Source organism: Varanus komodoensis, unplaced genomic scaffold (assembly GCF_004798865.1).
Source record: "Varanus komodoensis strain SLA01 unplaced genomic scaffold, ASM479886v1 scaffold29_1, whole genome shotgun sequence".
Classification (NCBI taxonomy): Eukaryota; Metazoa; Chordata; class Lepidosauria; order Squamata; family Varanidae; genus Varanus; species Varanus komodoensis.
Window position 1 is genome coordinate 4,266,591 of NW_025335759.1, and position 17,876 is coordinate 4,284,466.

A 17,876-nucleotide genomic window follows, 5' to 3' on the forward strand; every position below is an offset into this window, starting at 1 on the left:
GGTGCTCCGTTACTGCTGCATGTGGTTTCCCCTTCAAGCAGTGATCGGCTTGCTCATGCATTGAGTTATTTCTTAGATTTGTTCTTACTGGCTGTTCTGCCCTACAGTGCAAAGCAGGACACAGTGCTGTATGTGTGAACAGCAAGGAGCCCACAAAAAGTCTCGGTTTATGCATTCCCACCCCATTCCTGCCCTGCATGACCAGGAGAAGGAATCCCAAAACCTCAGTTTTGACTTTAAGAGGCTTCTGGTTTGTTGTTACATATGCACCAGGGAATGTGGTTTAAAATAGGCTCCGGTCAAGGGGAAAGCTGGCAAAAGTCGCCCATCTGACCCACACAGCCTTCCAGGATTCCTTCAGGAAGTACGGCTTGCTTTCCAGCCCTGCTTCCTAGGGAAATCCCTGCTGTTGTGTCCAAGCTGTGATCAGAGATAACCACAGAGATTACTCTGCACATGAGTGCTTTGATCACAGATCAGAAATGACAGTGGGGGACATGAACAGAGACTTTCTCCACTGAGGAAGCCACTGGGTGTTGGTAAGGTGTTTAGGACTGAGCAGGGAAGAGTCTAGTCTAGACAACTCCTAAACAAGCAAGGAGTCTAACCAATTCCTAAACAAGCCATCAACAAACCCCAAGTTATTTCCCCATTTCCTAGTTTGCACATAACAACAAACAGGGAGTCTGCTAAAGCTGAAGCAGAAATCTGTTTCTCTTTGCAGTCATGTGGAAGGAGGAGAGGAGGAGAACACACGAGCCTAGCACCTTCCCACAGGTGGCTTTTTGCTTTGCACAGTTATGCTTTGACTGCTGCCAACTGTCTGATGTGCTATTGTACAGGGTGATGGGTAGAGGTCAGACTTGTTTCCTAAACACTAATTCGGTTGCTATTACACAAGGGCCATTACTCAGATTCATTCCACATTAAGCACAAGGGCTGACACATGTGCAAAGATTAAATTGCACATAACTCATTGTTCTCTTTTCCTGCCTTCCCCCCTTCTTTCCAATAGTTCCATGGCAGACTCAGGCATCCCCAGGCAGCTGCCTGTGATGCTCCATGATGCCTGCCCTGGGCCACCCTTTCTATGTGTGTGTACAGGGCGGTTTCATCAGGAACCACCATTGTAATTTCCCCTCAAGACCCACCCAAAAGTACCACTTTGGGGCATTATAGGACACGTGAAAGGCCCCTCCCAGAATGAGTCTGGGAGTGGTCCTTTTCCAGTTTCACAGTCTCTGGAAGGACTCCAAGACACTTCCCACAGTGCTCCAGGGAATTATTGACCGCTTCATTGGAAAGCTGCTGCCTGCTTCTACCAGATACGACAGTCAGATCATTGCTCCATCTAGCCTACTATTGACAACACCGAGCGGGAGGAATCAGTGAGGTTCAGCTCCCCAGACTCTGGCCCGCTTTCTTGGGACCATGAGTCAAACTTCCCGGCCAGTGTGGCGCTCACCAGGAGCTGAGCCCCGTACATCCATTGCACAAGCAGTGACGCCCCCCTCTGTTCGCATTGCGTGTGTCACGCAAGGAGCCATCTGGTGGTGCAGCCTTCATTCTTCAAGCATTCACAGAGGAATGCTTCACTATACTCTGCAGAAAATGTTTCGACAAGTACCTAGAGCCCTTCTCCTTGTCATCTAGTTTTCTAGGTATAAGGAATGATTTTATGCAGGAGGGAAATATGCCGTGTCCTTCCTCCAGTCTTTGAAGTGGTTCAGCCAAACACCGGCTTATAAGCAGAGTGAGCACTGAGATGCCAGAGAACTTTTAGCTGGAGGATGAAAGGCACGCTTGAATTCTGCATCTGAAACAAAGGGGAACTAACAGAATTACTCCTGCTTTGGAAGGAGTTGTCCTTAAATCTCCAAGAAATAAAACCTTGTGTCTGGAATGACAATGGGGCTCACGTCAGTTCTCTAGGAGGAACTGCCCATGGCATGGCAGGGAAAGCTGCACAGATAGAGATCAGCTTTTTCACTCCACTGTTTCTGTGCCCTAATAATTTTTGTTGATGCCAAAAAGAGCAGCAGCACAGGATGAAAATAAAATGAGATAAGAATGGGTGTTGCCTGGATGCATTTGGGAAGGAACATGGCAGGAACCAAAACATACATACAAACACACTTTTCAAAAAACTATCCAACAACATAGTCTTTTCTTTCTGTGTTAAGTGCAGCAAACAAAGAAAAGCTCTTCTCACAATGCCTTGTGGGGAAAATAGCCAATTCCATCAATTGCTTCAGCATCTCCTCGTGACATACAAAGGTCCTCCTAGATGCTGGACATGATGCTATCATCCATGAGATTTGCCCAGCTGTACAGCTCAAAAGGTTTTGGAAACATGGCATTTGTCTTAGATTCTGCACTGCAGTTAGGCTGACAATTGATTCCCCCCACCCAACCAAAAGCACTGCAGGAGCGGCTGAACCAGCTGCTGTCGCTTTCCCTGGGGACCATCTAAGGAAAGCGACCACCTGGGGGAGAGCTGGCACTCAGTTCTCACTCTGTAAATGCTCACTCTGGGCAAATGGGGAGGTTGTACAAATTGAGCATGTCCAAATATCTTAATTGGTGCAAACTGTGCTTATGCAGCCCACTGAAGAAATTGGTGCTGATTAGGAAATGTACAGGAACAGAACTGGGAGGCAGGAACAAAATGCACAGGAGCACATGTTGGGCAGTTTAGGAATCTTTTCAGCAGACGTGTGCTTGTGTTCATGTTCAGAGCTTGGATCACGAGATGCTCGTGTGTTTTTCAATGCTCTTCTATCCCTACTGCATGATTCCAGAGTGGAACAATGGTATATAGGAAGGAGAGGCTGACCCTTTGTTTCCTGCCAACCTCAGAGATCCTATTTCCCTTCCAAGCTCTTTGGTCAGGGAGACATTCCAGCTGTGCTTTCTAAACAGGAACAAATAATGCTTGGGTGAGATGACTGTGTGACAAATACATTGTGCATTCAACTCAAACAGTGTCTTCTGGGGATGACAGGGATGGTGAAAGCACGCATCCCTCTCCAAATGATTTTGGCATGGTATCATCCAGCCATTGGCATTTTCCAGATATTTTGAATGCAGATGATGCGCAGATGAGATGTTTGTTTTTGCTATACACTCTGATCGGCAATGACAGCTGGTGAAGATAAAGCTTATGAACCATCCCTTTGCAGTCATAAATTGGCTCAGAGCTATTTTGTGGAAAGACTGCTTGGTTAAGGAAGACAAAACAGCGAGGCTGTGCCATTTCATTGACGAAGTTCATCAAGTAAAACAATCTAAAAACATCTTGGCTAAAAGGTTTCAGTAACCAAAAAGATGTCATCGTCGTCTTTTTCTTCTTCTTCTTCTGTGCGCATACAGACAGTGATCAGCATCTTAACCAAGGCATTCCCTGTTCCTCATCCCACCAAATCAAACGCTCCTTCAGAGATGATGCTTGCGATGATGTCTGTCCGCATCATCTAGAAGCAAAATTTCCCTTTTGTCACAGAATGTTGATCTCACTCATACACAACTTCAATCGATAGATTAATCTATCAAGGAGCAATCCTATGTGTTGTTGATAATGTCCTCCAGCAGAAACTGAAGGAGGGGGCAAGTGGAATGGCTACCCTTGACTTGATACTAACTAACTGAGAAGACCTAGTGGACGAAGTGGCAGCTGCAGGGTCTCTGGGGCAAAGGAACCGTGCCAGGCTTGCATTCTTGATTTTAAAGGAAGTAAAAGCCAAATGTAGCCAAACACCGACTCTAGATTTCAAGAAAACCCGTATTAATAAACCCGCAACAACTGTAAGTAAAATCCCATTCCAAGTGACTCTGACGGAAAACGGAGTTCAAGAAGGGTAGGGTTTTTTTTAAAAAGGAAATGCCAAAGGCATGATTTCAAAGAAGAAGCCAATGTTGCTTCACAAAAAGTTTAGAGAGTATCTGACAACAAAAAGGACATGTATAGAAAGTGGAAAGAAGGCCAGGCTACAAAGGCAGGTAGTGTGGAATTGCAGGAAGGCCAAAGCTAGGAATTCACTGAGGCTAGTAAGGGATGCTAAAAGCAACAAAAAATGGGTGGATGGAACAACTTGCAGGAGGGTCCAGAGCTGGCGACAGAATCAGACTCAAAGCGTGCTCATCAATGGCACCTTCTCAAGCTGGGGAGGGGGAACAAGCCAGTGTTCTTCAACACATGATAAGGATAAGGAAATGCAGGAAACAATTATGAAATTTGCAGATATTGGGTGGGATAGCTAATACCCTGCAAGACAGAAAGAAGATTCAAGGTGGTCTTGATAGGTTGCAGCACTGAGCCGAAAATGACAGAATGAAAATCAGGAGGAACAAATGCCAAGTCTTCCACCCAGGAAAAAGAAACCAAATGCATCGTTACAAGAAGGGGAATCCTTGGCTCAACAAGACTGTAAGTGCGCAGGATCTTGACGTTGTTGTAGATCACAAGCTGAATGAGTCGACAATGTGATATGTCTGCAAAAAGGGCAAATCCTATTTTAGGCTGCATTAATAGAAGTAGCACTTCCAGATCACGTGAAGTCTTAGTCCCCCTTTACTCTGGCCCTTTCCAACTCTACTCTAGTTTAGACAGAAAAAGGGCCTACGGTTCCCAGCATGTCCCAGCCAACATTGCCTAAGGGCACCATCTCATGAGGCTGCCCATAATGCTCCAAACTCAGAGGATTATGGGCATCCAATCAAGTGCAGAATGAGCACAGAGATGCATTTCTTTCACTTTTAAAGGATACAGATGGGTGATTTTGGTAGCCTATGACTTTTGGCCAAGATGAATCCAAGACGGCAACAGAGAAACAGCCTCTTCATTGAGCTCCCTTTGACTTTTGCCCCTGCTCGTGACGATGGGCTGAGGCTCTGGGGTTTAGGATGAGCCCTACAGGATCCACCCCTCCAAGCATTCATGAGCTTCCCTTTGTGCTCAGCTCAGCCTTCCAAAGGGAGCCAAGCCAAGAGAAAATCCATGAACGCTCACGGACCCCGCTCCCATTGTGCAACTGGCAGCTTTCTTTGGTGTCCGCTGCGGATGTTCAGATGGCAGCTGCACCTGATGCAGAAGAAAGGTGCTGCGTGTCCAGCACATGGGGCTTGATTCCTGGCAGGTGCCCCAAAAATGCTGGGTATGGTCACCAGGAAAGTGGGTTCCATGCTGCTGCAAAGAGGACCATAGCCCGGGTAGCTGAGCCCAGGGAATATGATGGATTCCCACACCTAAATGAATTCCTCACATATCCCTAGAAGGCACTGCTGGGCTTCTTCATATCCTCCCCTCCATGGTCCCTAGAAAGCCCCCCACTATCCGCTCTGAAAAGCCACAGCTGGCGTAGAAAGAACTACATTGCCCACGAGGGCAGAGATAGGGCGCTCTGAGAGCCCAGATCTAGAAAATAAACAGATGTACATCTCACTACAATGGAGAAGGTGACAACAGGTTCACTTGAGGACCTGTTCATACAAATTCCCAGGTACTCAGTGGTGATGGGCTACCCCAACACCCCGGACTACCCTTTCAGATCATGCTTTATCTTTAAATTGTGTTTGGACTGAACAGTCTTTTAAACAGAGGACAGTCCTTTGTAAACTTGGCTACCACAATTCTGTTTCTGTATGCCTTCAGGAAGCCATTCAGAATCAGGTGGTGTTCTTTGCATCATTCCATTTTGTTTGTTTGTCTAACATCCCATTTGCCCACTCAGAAAAAATGGCATTCAAAGCAGCTAACAATAAGACCATGGTTAAAACAAAAGCAAAAACAAAACCGGAACCAGAACCAGAACATTCATGAGCTGAATGTGTTAAAAACACAGCCAACTGTTATGGACTGGTTTTGTCAATCACAGCTTTGTTCTGAGTGATTTTGTCTCTTGCTGCCATGAACTGTACATGGTTCAATTGTTTGGTTGTTTTTTGTTGCACTCCTGTTTGATTATTTTTAAATGCCTCTAATATGTTACTGTATGGCAGTCTCAATGTGTTTCTTTATACCATCAAAACGTAATTTAAATAAAGACCTCTCTAATTGGGTAACACAGCCTAGGGAAATAGTGTCACAATTGGTCCACCTTGAGAACTTTGTAACTCACCTCATACTGAGTGATGAGGCCATTGGGTTCCACTGGTTCCTCCCATTTCAGAAAAATCATGTCTTCCAGGGGTGTGAACGTAAGGGACTCCGAAGCAATGCCTCCAGGGACTTGAATGGGGAAGAGTGAAGCCAAACATGGGAAAAGAATCAGAAAAAAACTCTATTACTTTACTGTTTTGCAACTGTATAACTTCAACAGGGAGTATCACAACTGTCATTGAATCCCAAAGCTTGCTATGTTCAACATTCTTCCTCAACTTCATCCATCTTTCTGCCCTGCTTAGTTCTTTGCATCCAAATATAAACCCATTTCAGATGGCTACACGAACAGGTGGAGTGTAGAAGCTGGACATACAACTGTTGCTAAACTTCATGTGGACATCTGATTGTACAGAGGTATGCACATGGAATTTCCGCAACAGGTATGGGAAACATGGTCAGACTTTGGAGTGTTCAAGACCAACACACCTGGTGGAGGAGCGTAAAGATGAAGAAGCTTTGTGAGAGACCTACCTTGCATTGTGCAAGCAGCACTGAAAACAGCAGGAGGGTGGAATGAAAGGCAGGTTGTACCTGCAAGTCAATGTGTTTCTCTCTGTTTGTTTACAGAGTGATTTTAGAATCACCCATCCCCCGACAGAGCACTTGAGGCAATTTATGGATCAAAGGTAAGAGGAAAATGCATCACACAACAAAGAAGCAAAAACATAACACTACAAAAACTACATTACAGCAAAACTAGACAGCGATAAAAACATCAGAGGGTGGCATTAACCATCATGTCTTCATCAGCTAGGTGAACTATGGAAAGAAAGAAGCTGGGGAAGGAGTTCTACAACTAGAGTGCTTTTCTTTTCCCCTAGTTAGAAATGATTCATAAATTTAGAATTACAATAAGGCCACGATCCTAACTATGCTCACCTGTGATTTCCCTAAGGAATGAAGCATGCTTCCTCAGGATCAATGACTGGACCTACTCCTTTGACCTTTGGAAAGGGTGAAAATGTGACTCTTCAGTTTTGTGGGGTCCCTTATGGGATTGTCCTCTGCTAGACATATACCTCCAAACACAGATGCGTTGGAGTATCCTGAGCTTTGCTGGGCCGCTGACAAGGCGACTGAGGTAATTTCCACTTCTCATTTTTGCTTTTGTCTTTCCGCATGGGCCTTTGAGCTATTAAGCATGACAACCTGGAGATACCACACGAAACAGCAGACCCATGCCTCTTTTCTCCCAAACCTTCTCTATTTATCATAACACCTGCTCTGTGACTTCCGTGAGGTCGTCCAAGGTTGCTTCTGCAACCTCAGGAAGCAACCACCATGCTTTATTACTTTATTCCTCTCTACTTTATCTTCACAACAAGCCTCTCCAGTTGAGTTGGTTACTGGCCCAGGGTTGCTTACTGAGCCCCATGGATGAGTATTTGGTACCTGAGAATCCCCAATCCTAGCTTGTTCCTTAGCCCAGCTTCCCCCAAGTGGCTTGTTCCAGAAGTTCCGGACTACCATTCCCAGCATTCCTGGCCATTGGCCATGCCAGTTTGGGACCACTGAGAGAAGTCTATACACCAGGAGTGCACTACGCCAGTCTTGGAAAAATCATCCTTCCAGCCAGGGAATGGAACTTTCATATCGACTTAGAAAGAACAAGTTGAGAACAGAAATTTTAACAGTCAGGGGAAAAAAATCATACCATTACCTGAATGTGTTTGCATAATCCAGAACACTCTGGGCTGATTACAGCAGACAGAGCCCTCAATCCTCCACAAATTAGCACTCAGTCAAAAAACATGCCTGGTGAATCCGCAGGCAATTCTTGCTCATGTATATTTTATAAGGACAGCTTAATTGCATTTTGCTGAGCCAAGACAGTCCACCCACTAACAAAAGGCAAAATGAGAGATGCTGAGAAGCAGAAGAGAGTCTGGCTATCTCAGCAGCTGTGGGGTGCATTTCGAGCAGGCAGCCCATGGTTGGATCACACCTCTGAAGTTGTCCTGCCATACTCTAGGAGTCTCAGTAGGCAGTAAGTCGATCTACTGGTAGATCTTGGACTGCCTTGCAATTGTTCAGCAAGGATTTCTGATGGTTCCCAACTGTTTAATAATGTTAAAATGATGCCTTAAATCAGGGGTCCTCCAACCTTTTCAGTTCAATAAGCACACTTAGATTCTTGAGAGGATGTCTTGAGTCCTTTCCCACAATGTCTGTCATGATGAGCACGGAAAGTCACAAAACAGTTGTTGCACAGAAGGAAATCTGCTATGATTTCTATATACTGTAGTTATCATATACCCTGGGTGACTGATCCTGCCTAATCTTGGGAGCTAAGCAGAGCTGGGCTGAGTAGACATCCGGATGGGCAGTTTGATTCTTGCATTGAGCAGGTGTTTGGACTTGATGGCCTCTTCCAATCTATGATTCTATCAATCTATGAGTCTATGATTCTATGACTAAACAAACAAACAAACCCTTGCCCAAGAAGCTAAGTAATAGGTGGAGTAAAAGGGTGGGTGGGGAGAGGGGGCAGACCTGAGCTGTCATACCTTTGAATCTAAATACAGATGGTTCTAGAAGCACACTTCCCTTTGCAGGATGCTAGGCTCCCATATACTGAGAAATAAAACTAAAATCAGGAGGGGTGGGAAGTCTTATGAGGTTGTCCCAGGGCATACTTGTACCCATAGGCTCCTCTTTGATGCCTCCAATCCTAAATTATATTGTCGAAATGAGAACAAAAATTGCAGGAAAGCAGGGTAACAAAAACTGTCTCTCTGTGTGTGTTTGCACTGTGGCCTCTCTTCACTTCTGCTAATTCTTTTGCATCATTTAGTAGGAACTCAAGAGCTAGCATGGATTAGACTAAAGGACTATCTAGTCCAGGATTCTGTATCCATTAGACGTCTGTGGGAATCCCCAGCTAGGACAGAAGCACCCTCCTGTTCATGCTTCTCTACTGATGTGGAAAAGTTTGCTGCTTTCGAGACTGGAGATGATACATGGCCATCAGGGTGAGTCCCTCCAATTGCTGCTGCAGCCTTCCACCACTAAGAACCTCACGGGGTGGGCAGGCATCCTCTAGATGGCCCCTTGCTGGGATGGGCACTCACAAGCACTGGCTGTATCTGCAAGGAAGGGTCCTTCTCCACCCACTTAATGCATCAGTTCTTCCCAGTTCTGAACCCTTCCCAGGCCCTACATGCCATCACCTGGCACATCAGTGTTCCACAAAGGGAGCACATCCAACTCCACCAGAAGGGATGAAAGCAGCAGCCATCTCCCCAGGCCTGGAGCTTGTGCAACCAGCTGCTCCAGCGCCACTGATGGGGCCTTGCGTAAAGCTCTAATATCTCCAGGCAATTTGGCTGGATTAGCGGAGCCCTGATGCTCCCTCTAATTATCCACAGCCCACCATGATAGCAACAGAAAAAATGGAAGTCATAACCAGGACCAATATTCACTGATTTAGCAGAGATTCCCCCATCCACCTCCTCTTATTCCCCAGTCTTGAGGATGTCATTAAGGAGGGACCAAACAAGCAATTGCCTTTGCAAAGATCACTATTCATAGGCAGTCTTGTCTGCCATGAGCTTTACGGCACCCTCTAATTTCAGGCAGAAAAGAGCAATTATACTCCCTTTAGAAAAGGCAGCAGAAAATGAGGGGAGGGGGTCACACCATTACCCAGCACATACAAGGACAGTGCTGATGTAAAACAGCAGGATGAGGGAGTCCAGAGACATTATTCACACCCATTAGCTGCACCTTTTTGAAACTTCCTGGGTGGAAACAGGCTACAGGGGTTATGCGAATAATATTGTTTGTGTTCAAGCTATTATTCATTTTATTGTAAGCATTAATGCTTTGTCAGACTCCACGGTTGGGTTGCAAAGACTGGAGGTCTGTAAACTGTCAGCCAGAGCCAAACTGAATATTAACCAAAAATGAATTATGATGCTTAATTCAATAGCCAAAAAGAAGGGTCATGACTCAACCTTTTCTGGTCCAGGCTTAAACATACCTGTTGTTTAACACAGCCCACTTAAATGGGACACACAACACAACTCACTTGAATAACAGGGATGTTCATTGGATCTGGCTTCCAATATTTATCAGGTTGATAAGGAGAGACATTTTCCAGAACCTCCGCCTCAAATCAGGTGTCTTCCAGATGTTTCAGACTGAGAGTGCCAACATCCCTGACCATTGGCCATATTAGGTGGGGCTGATGGGAGATGAAGTTCACAGTACAGTCTGTGGAGGTATTGGATTCACTCTTTCTATAATATAGCCTGCACAGGTTGTTGACTTCTGATTCAGAAGATAAGCAGCTGGAATGCACAACTGGAATGCCAAGGGCAGTGAACACAAAGAGAAGCAAGGCAATCAATGAGGACCAGAGAGTATCAGGTTTGGTGGTGAAGTCTAGTGAGCAGGCTGAGATGGGTGGAGGCAGACTTAACATCAGCACCCAGAGAAATGCCGAAGGATCCCTGTCGGCTTTCTACCCACCCCTGGCCAAGTGTCATGCATCTAAAAACATGCACATGAACACTAAAGCACCATTATGAACCATGCATCCTTCCACTTGACCTGAATACAATTTCTCAAGTATATTTTGAACTATTAACAACCAGTTGTAGGACGAGTCAACTCTTACTTATGGTGACTCCATGAATGGATGCCTTCCAAGATGCCAGCACTGCTCCGCTTGTGTAAACTCAAGGCTGTGGCTTCCTTTAATGCATGGGTCTCAAGCTCAACTTACCTGGGGGCCGCTGGAAGTAGAGGCTGGGTGAGGCTGGGCCGCACCAAGTATTCCACCACCGCGGTGGTGGTGGGCCGCTCATCCCGCGGCCGGCTCAGGTGCTGCCAGCGCTTTGAAAGCTGCAGGGCCCCTCCCCGTGGCCCGCCCGTCCCAGCAATTGGCCCGCGGGCCGCGAGTTTGAGACCCCTGCTTTAATGGAATTGATCCATCTCATAGTTGGCCTTCCTCTTCTTCTGCCCTCAACTTTTCCCTTGTTTTCTCTGGTGAATCTTGTGCCCAAGTACTACAGCTTCAGTTTTGCCATTTTTGCTTCCAGGGAAGTACTGGTTTGATTTGATCCTGGAGCCACTTGTTTGTCTTTCTGTTGGTCCAGAATATTTGCAAAGGTCTCTTCCAGCACCGCATTTTAAACACATTGATCTTCTTTTTGTCAGTTTTCTTCGCTGTCCAGCTTTCCCACCCAGGCATAGTGATTAGGAACACAATACTGAAAATGACCTTGGAATTGGTTTCCAGTGAAACAGCTGATCATCCTTAACAGCTGATCATCTTTTCTCTTTCTTTCATTGCCGCCTTCCCAATTCTTTGACTTTCTTGGCTGCAGTCTCAGCATGATTGAGCTAAGGTATGTAAAATCTTTCACATTTTGAGTTTCTTCATTGTTGACGGTAAAGTCATGCGGTTCTTCCATAGGCATTATTTTTGTTTTCTTAATGTTCAGCAGCAGTCCTGTTTGTGCACTTAATCCTTTCACTTTCATCAAGCGTGGCTTCAAGTTGTTGCTGTTTCTGCCAGTAGTATGGTATCATTTGGATATCTTAAATTAGTGACATTTCTTCTGCCAATTTTCACTCCTTCCTCTGATCCTAAAATAGCTTTATGAAATGTTCTATGTACAGATTGAACAGTTAGGGAGATAGCATACAGCCTTGTCTGTTTCCTTTGCCTATGGAAAACCATTCTTTTTCTCCTTATTCTGTCCTAGCAGTAGCTTCTTGCCCATAATACAGGTTGCCCATCAACACAATCAAGTACTGACACACACCCATTTCTTTTAGGAGCACCCACAGCTTCTCATGATCCACACACTCAAAGACTTTGCTACAATCCCTACAGCATAGACAGATCTTGTTCTAAAATTATTTGTTGCATTATGGTAGCCAATGAATATTTGCATGTAATCTCAAGTGCCTCTTCCTTTTTTGGAATCTAGTTAAATATCATTCATTTCTTGCTCTACAGAAGCTAAACTTATTTTTTGCAACACCTTGAGCATCACTTTGCTTGCATGGGAAATTAGTGCAATACTTGTATAGCAGCGGCTCGCTTTGGTGTCTCTTTTCTTGGGGATTGGAATGTATATTAAGCATTGCCAGTATCCAGGCTATTGTTTTGTTTTCCATACTTGCTGGCATAGTCATTAGGAGTTGGACAAATTTAGCGACTGCAAATTGGATTAGTTCTATTCATACCCAAACTATTCTGGGTGCGTTATTCCTTCCAAGAGCTTTCAAAGTTGCTTTCATTTCACTTTCTAATACTGCAGGCTCTTCCACACAGGAATGCTCTTCAAACGAGTGTGTCATCATTTGTTCTTCTCTGCATAGTTCTTCCATATATTGTTCCACCTTCTTTTTATTTAAGTCTGGTCAGATAGCATGTTCCCTTCTTGATCTGCCAGCATTTCTAATCTAGGTTTGAATTTCCTTTAGACTTCATGGATCATCTGGAAAAATGGTTTTCTTGTTCTCTCCTATTTCTTCACACTGGCCTTTGGACCAGTTCTTTTCTAGTCTCTTTCTAATCAAAAGAATGACCTCCTGTACATTAAATGGGTGGGAAGCAGACAACTGCAGGATTAATAGAACAAACAAAAAATAGAACAGAGCCTTTAAGCGAGATGGGTGGGAATTTTTTTTAAAAAGGAAATTCTAAAGGCAAATTTACAAACTATTTTGTAAAGAAAGGAAAATAGGTAGAAGACAACAGAAGAAACCCGTGCAGCTTCACAAAAACACTTAGAAATGATATGAAAACAGAAAAGGGCATGTATAAAAAGTGGAAAGGCTTGATAGGTTGGAGTGCTGGGCTGAAAACAACTCAATGAAAATCAATAGGGACAAATGTCAAATGCTGTACCCTAGGAAAAAGAGACCGCATGCATTGTTACAAGACGGGGAAATATTAGCTCAACAATGCCGCAGGTGAGAAGGATCCTGAAAGTGTGGTAGATCGCAAGCTGAATATGAGTCAACAATGTGATGTGGCTTCAGAAAGGGCAAATGCTATTTTAGGCTGCATTAATAGAAGTAGTGCTTCCAAAACACGTGACATCCTAGTTCCTATTTACTCAGTGCTATTTAGGCCTCATCTGGAGTCCTGTGTCCAGTTCTAAGCACCACAGTTGAAGAAAGATGCAGACAAGCTGGAAAGGGTTCAGAGGAGGGCAACAGGGATGATCCAGGGACCGGAAACAAAGCCCTGTGAGGAGAGATTGGGAGAACTGGGCACGTTTCGCCTCAAGAAGAGAAGACTGAGGGGTGATGTGATAGCACTCTACAAGTACTTGAAAGGCTGACACAAGGCAGAAGGACAGGATCTCTTCTCATTCTGTGTCCTGCAATCCGGAATGATTAACAAGCTCAAATTGCAGGAAGCCAGATTCTGGCTAGAAATCGGGAAGGAATGTCCTGACTGTTGAAGCCATACAACAATAGGACCATTGGCCTAGGGAGGTTGTGGGCTCCCCCACAGTAGAGGAATCCAAGATGTAACTGGGCGGCCATCTGAGGGGGATAGTTTCCTGCACCAGAGGAACTGATGGCCCTCTGGCCCCTTCCAACTCTACAATTCTACGATTCTATGGATATACAACAGTGGATTGGGCCTCAGAGAGGGACCTTTGGTGCAACAATTAACATTTAAAACTTATTTTTGTATGTGGAACAGTGGAGAATATGTATGTAAAACTGTTCATTGAAACAGATGAGATATTGGCAGACTAGAAGAGGAGCTGATTTGAGAATTCAATTACCAAACGTTCAATTAGTACTGTTATTTGTTGGGTCTTTTCTCCTTCTTGGGTACAAATTATCTATTTTTTCCACTTGATAACAGCACATTAAATATCTACAGGTAATTTCTGCAGTGCTCATGCAGATTCTATTATTTGGTGAGGGAAAAGGGACAATCTAACTTGCCACAAAACCCAAACAAATAAAGCATTTCTACCTGATTTACAAGCTAATTTAATCAGCGCTGAGGTGTCCTACACAAAGCACTTATTAAATTGCAGAAACCTTTGGGGCAGATATATATATTTGCACTTGAAAAGAGATGCACAGGCTTCACCTGTGCTCAGCACTATGCAAATGCAGTTTTATTACAACTGTTTGCAGTGCACCTGAGGAATCAAAACAGAGGGGACACGAAATAGCCAGCTTCATGTGCATTTCCCATCTCGGACAGAGCAATGCACTTCAAACACTACACCAGGCTGGCAATGAGCAAGCGATCCTTGAATAAAGCACAACAAAACTAGGCATCGGCAAATAGGAGCTATTCAAGCTCATGAAGATTGCCCAAGCATCCCCCCCGCCCCCCGCTTATGCTATCTTGATTTGCACTCTCATTTGCAACCGTCTTGCTTAAAGGATGATATAGAAATCAAATAAATACATTTGTGATTGCTGTTATTCTGCATGAACAGGAACATAGTACAAATCAGAAGTTATCAGATGTGGGAGGTGTGCAAAATTTCCATAAATTTCCCAACTTTCACAGGAATCCTAAACTGCGGGAATTTTCCTCAAGGCCTAAAGTGTGGGCAATTTTAAAGGTGTACATTTTAGAATACATTTTTATGAATGATTTGGATGAGCAAGTGCAGGAATAATGATCAGATTTTCAGATGGCATGAAACTGATTGGGATAGCTAATAACCTGAATGACAGAAAGAAGATTTAAGGTGATCTAGAATTCAAGGTGACCTTGAGCCATGAGCCAACATTGGTTTGAGCCCTGTGGCCCCTGGAAGCTGAAAAGCAGCAGGAGAAGGAAGACCTCATCATGGGCTGTGTTTGGACCTAGGCAAAGTAATGTATATTGTATTGTACTTATGGCTGTGATACCTGTTTGGATGAGCTGCAGTGAAGGCACGACATAGTATGTGAATAGCTGCTTAGCTGATTCAAGTCTCTGCCTCTATTGCAGGTGGTTAGCTGGCGCCAGTTGCAGTGCCAGTCTGAGAAACTCAACTTAAGAAGTACCACTCACTATGAGAAAGTGTCCATCATCTTGGTGGAAACAGCCCAGGCAGCAGAGGTCTGCATGCTAATGAGCTGTTCCACCTCTGCATGGACAATGCTACTATTATTTAATTTTTTGGAAGAAACTTTGAGGAATAAAATGACAGCAATGATGCCATTCTCTCCATGTCATTGATCTCCACAGGAAGTGAATAAATGTGGAACAGAGTAGGTCTCAAACAGCTCAGCTTCTGAGATGCCCAGCTAGTGCCAAAAACTTGACAAAGAGCCAGTTTGATGATGAAAAGGCAACAGTACAGGGAAGGGAGCCCAGAGGAGCTGTGTGCACAGGGAGAAATGTGCTGGCTTCAACTGATCCCCTGCAGGCATCCCAGAAAGATGACTTCTTGTCCCCAATTTGCTCTGCCATTACAGACTGGGTGCGCTTCTTAGTCAATGCATGGAACTGTAGCCCTCAGAGAAAAGCACTGCCAGTACCTTCACGACTGAATACCCCAGTGGGATTACAGGGACACCCCTTGTGGGGGTTCACATTTTGTACCTTGTTAGTAGTTCACATGCAGGGCCAGCCCTTAACTGAATCACACTTCAGAAGGGAGAATTCTTGATGGCCCTCCACTTGAATTATTCTCTTAATCATGTCTTGAATCATTTAAGCACACTGGACAACTTTGATGCATCATTCATGTGTGTCATCCTTGTCATAAAATGGAAAGTTTGCATGCCTGGATCTGATGACAATAATTTTCCATCACTGATACACTGTTGAATGGACAAGGTATTAAAATCATCATCAACTCTTGACTTAATGTTGGCTCTGTAACTCAGTTTTACAATGAAGATAAACTGTAGGATTTGCTACCCAGTGGGCCAGTAAGCTGATGATCCTTTGGCAGGTTCCTTCCAAGCTAAGGTTGTGATGATGGTCTCAGGATCCATCTCTCTTCTGTTATCAAACTTCCTATGCTCAGCCTGGCTTGGGAAGCAAGCCAAGCCCAGAGGATTTCCACGAATGATCATGCAGCTCCAGCTGTGCAACTGGCAACCTTCTTCCCCAGCATGTACAGCACAGAGGCTGCAAGTCACATGTGCAGAAGAATGCACTGCTTGTGTAGGACTTGATTCTTGGTGGACACCTGCACAAATGCACAGCCGATCAGCACCAAGTCAGACTCACGGCTGCAAGGAAGTGGGTGGAGTCCAGAAAATCCATCTGACTTTTGGTTTGGGAATCCAATAGATGCCCATCTGCAAAGCATGTTCTCACACATCCCTACTCCAAGCACAAGGCCTCAAGCAGCCACCTAGACTGACCTAGAAACCTTTACTGGGTATGGGAGGGAGATCAGTAATTCTCCAAATTTGCACATTCCGAACCATCATATCAGCCAAGGCAAAGTCATGGCTTGAGAGCCATACTTCCCCAAGGTGGAAAACACAGCCAAGGAAAAGAAAAGTGCATAAAATGTACAAGGTAGTGAAAAGTGTGCACAAAAGTTGGGGCTTTGGAAATAGGAACAGAAATCTGAAGCATATCAGTGCAAACAATTAGAAAAATGTGTACATTAGAGAAAACTTCTGGCATAAATCTACATGTCTACAAAAAAGCAAACAAAGGATTCCAAATTTGCATGCAAACTTTTAAAAATGCTTGCCTATGTAGAAATGGGACAGGATGAACTTAAACCTGAAAATCTGACCTTCAGTTGAAATAGACTGTCAAATCCCCACCCCCATTTACAACCCTCCCATGCCACAGGTGGGTGCACAGCCAGTAAGTAACAAATTGTTGCTCACATTGGGATTCCTCTAACAGGTGGCCATGGATGCTCACCTGTCCCTAAATTTTGCATTAGTTGCACAAAATCCCACTGGTTCCCCCTGATTTATGGGGTATTTGCAAATATCATGTTGCTAATAGTAATGGGTGAACTCCCCTGCATTTGGACTTGAGGGTGAAGCAAAGATGTGAAGAGGAACAAGGTTCAAGATCACCAGAATTTGCTGAATAGGTGCACAATTACTTTTTCCTTTAAATCCTCCCCCCTTCAAAAGAATGTGGAGTTGGCAGTTTCCCTCCTAGGCAATATAGAAAGTTTATGTTAGTGGGGACATCCTTGCAGCAAGACTGAGATGCAGCAAAAGACTTAAAATCCTCCTCTGCATGCCACGGTCCTGATCAAGTTCCATCTGATTGCTATTTATTATTTAAAAGTGCATTAAAACAATGCCCTGGATATGTAAATGGAAAAATCCCACCTCTCCCAGCCTTCAGAGTGCTCCATATCTGAGAGAAGAGTTTAAAGTTAAAAAAAAGTGGGAGAAACCAAAACCAACAGATCTGTTCAACCTGTGGTGCGCTAGCTTTTCCCCTTGCACTTTCAAAACAACAGAGTGTTCTTTGGCAAAAGCTCTTAATTCTCCAGAGCACTTCCAGGAAGCACAATCAACCAAGAATGAGTCTTTAAGCATGCACAAGCGGTTCATTGAACCCAATATAGCAACTACTTCTAAAAACCCTCCTTTTAAGTACCCTCGGGGGTGGGGGTCCTTTCGGACACAGGTAAGCCTCTTCTTTGTCCATCACTCCTCTGTTTGGGTGGCCCATCTCTCCCAGTGTTGCATCATGGGGTCAAGAGTCAGGCCAGGCTTGGCTGGCTGCAGGAGTTCTTCTCCCATGCAGTTGTAAATCCTGACTTTTCTCAATATCCACCTGAAC

At 44.6% G+C, this 17,876-nt stretch overlaps 1 protein-coding gene across 3 annotated transcripts in view; it reads right to left on the reverse strand.

The window, feature by feature from the left end:
* PTPRU (protein tyrosine phosphatase receptor type U) overlaps positions 1 to 17,876 on the reverse strand; it is a 349,047-nt gene that overhangs the window by 124,421 nt on the left and 206,750 nt on the right. For all 3 annotated transcript variants that reach the window (XM_044434925.1, XM_044434924.1, XM_044434927.1), the window contains exon 9: positions 6,117 to 6,226. In XM_044434925.1, coding sequence (XP_044290860.1) covers positions 6,117 to 6,226 — 110 coding nt within the window. The remainder of the gene's footprint in view (positions 1 to 6,116; positions 6,227 to 17,876) is intronic.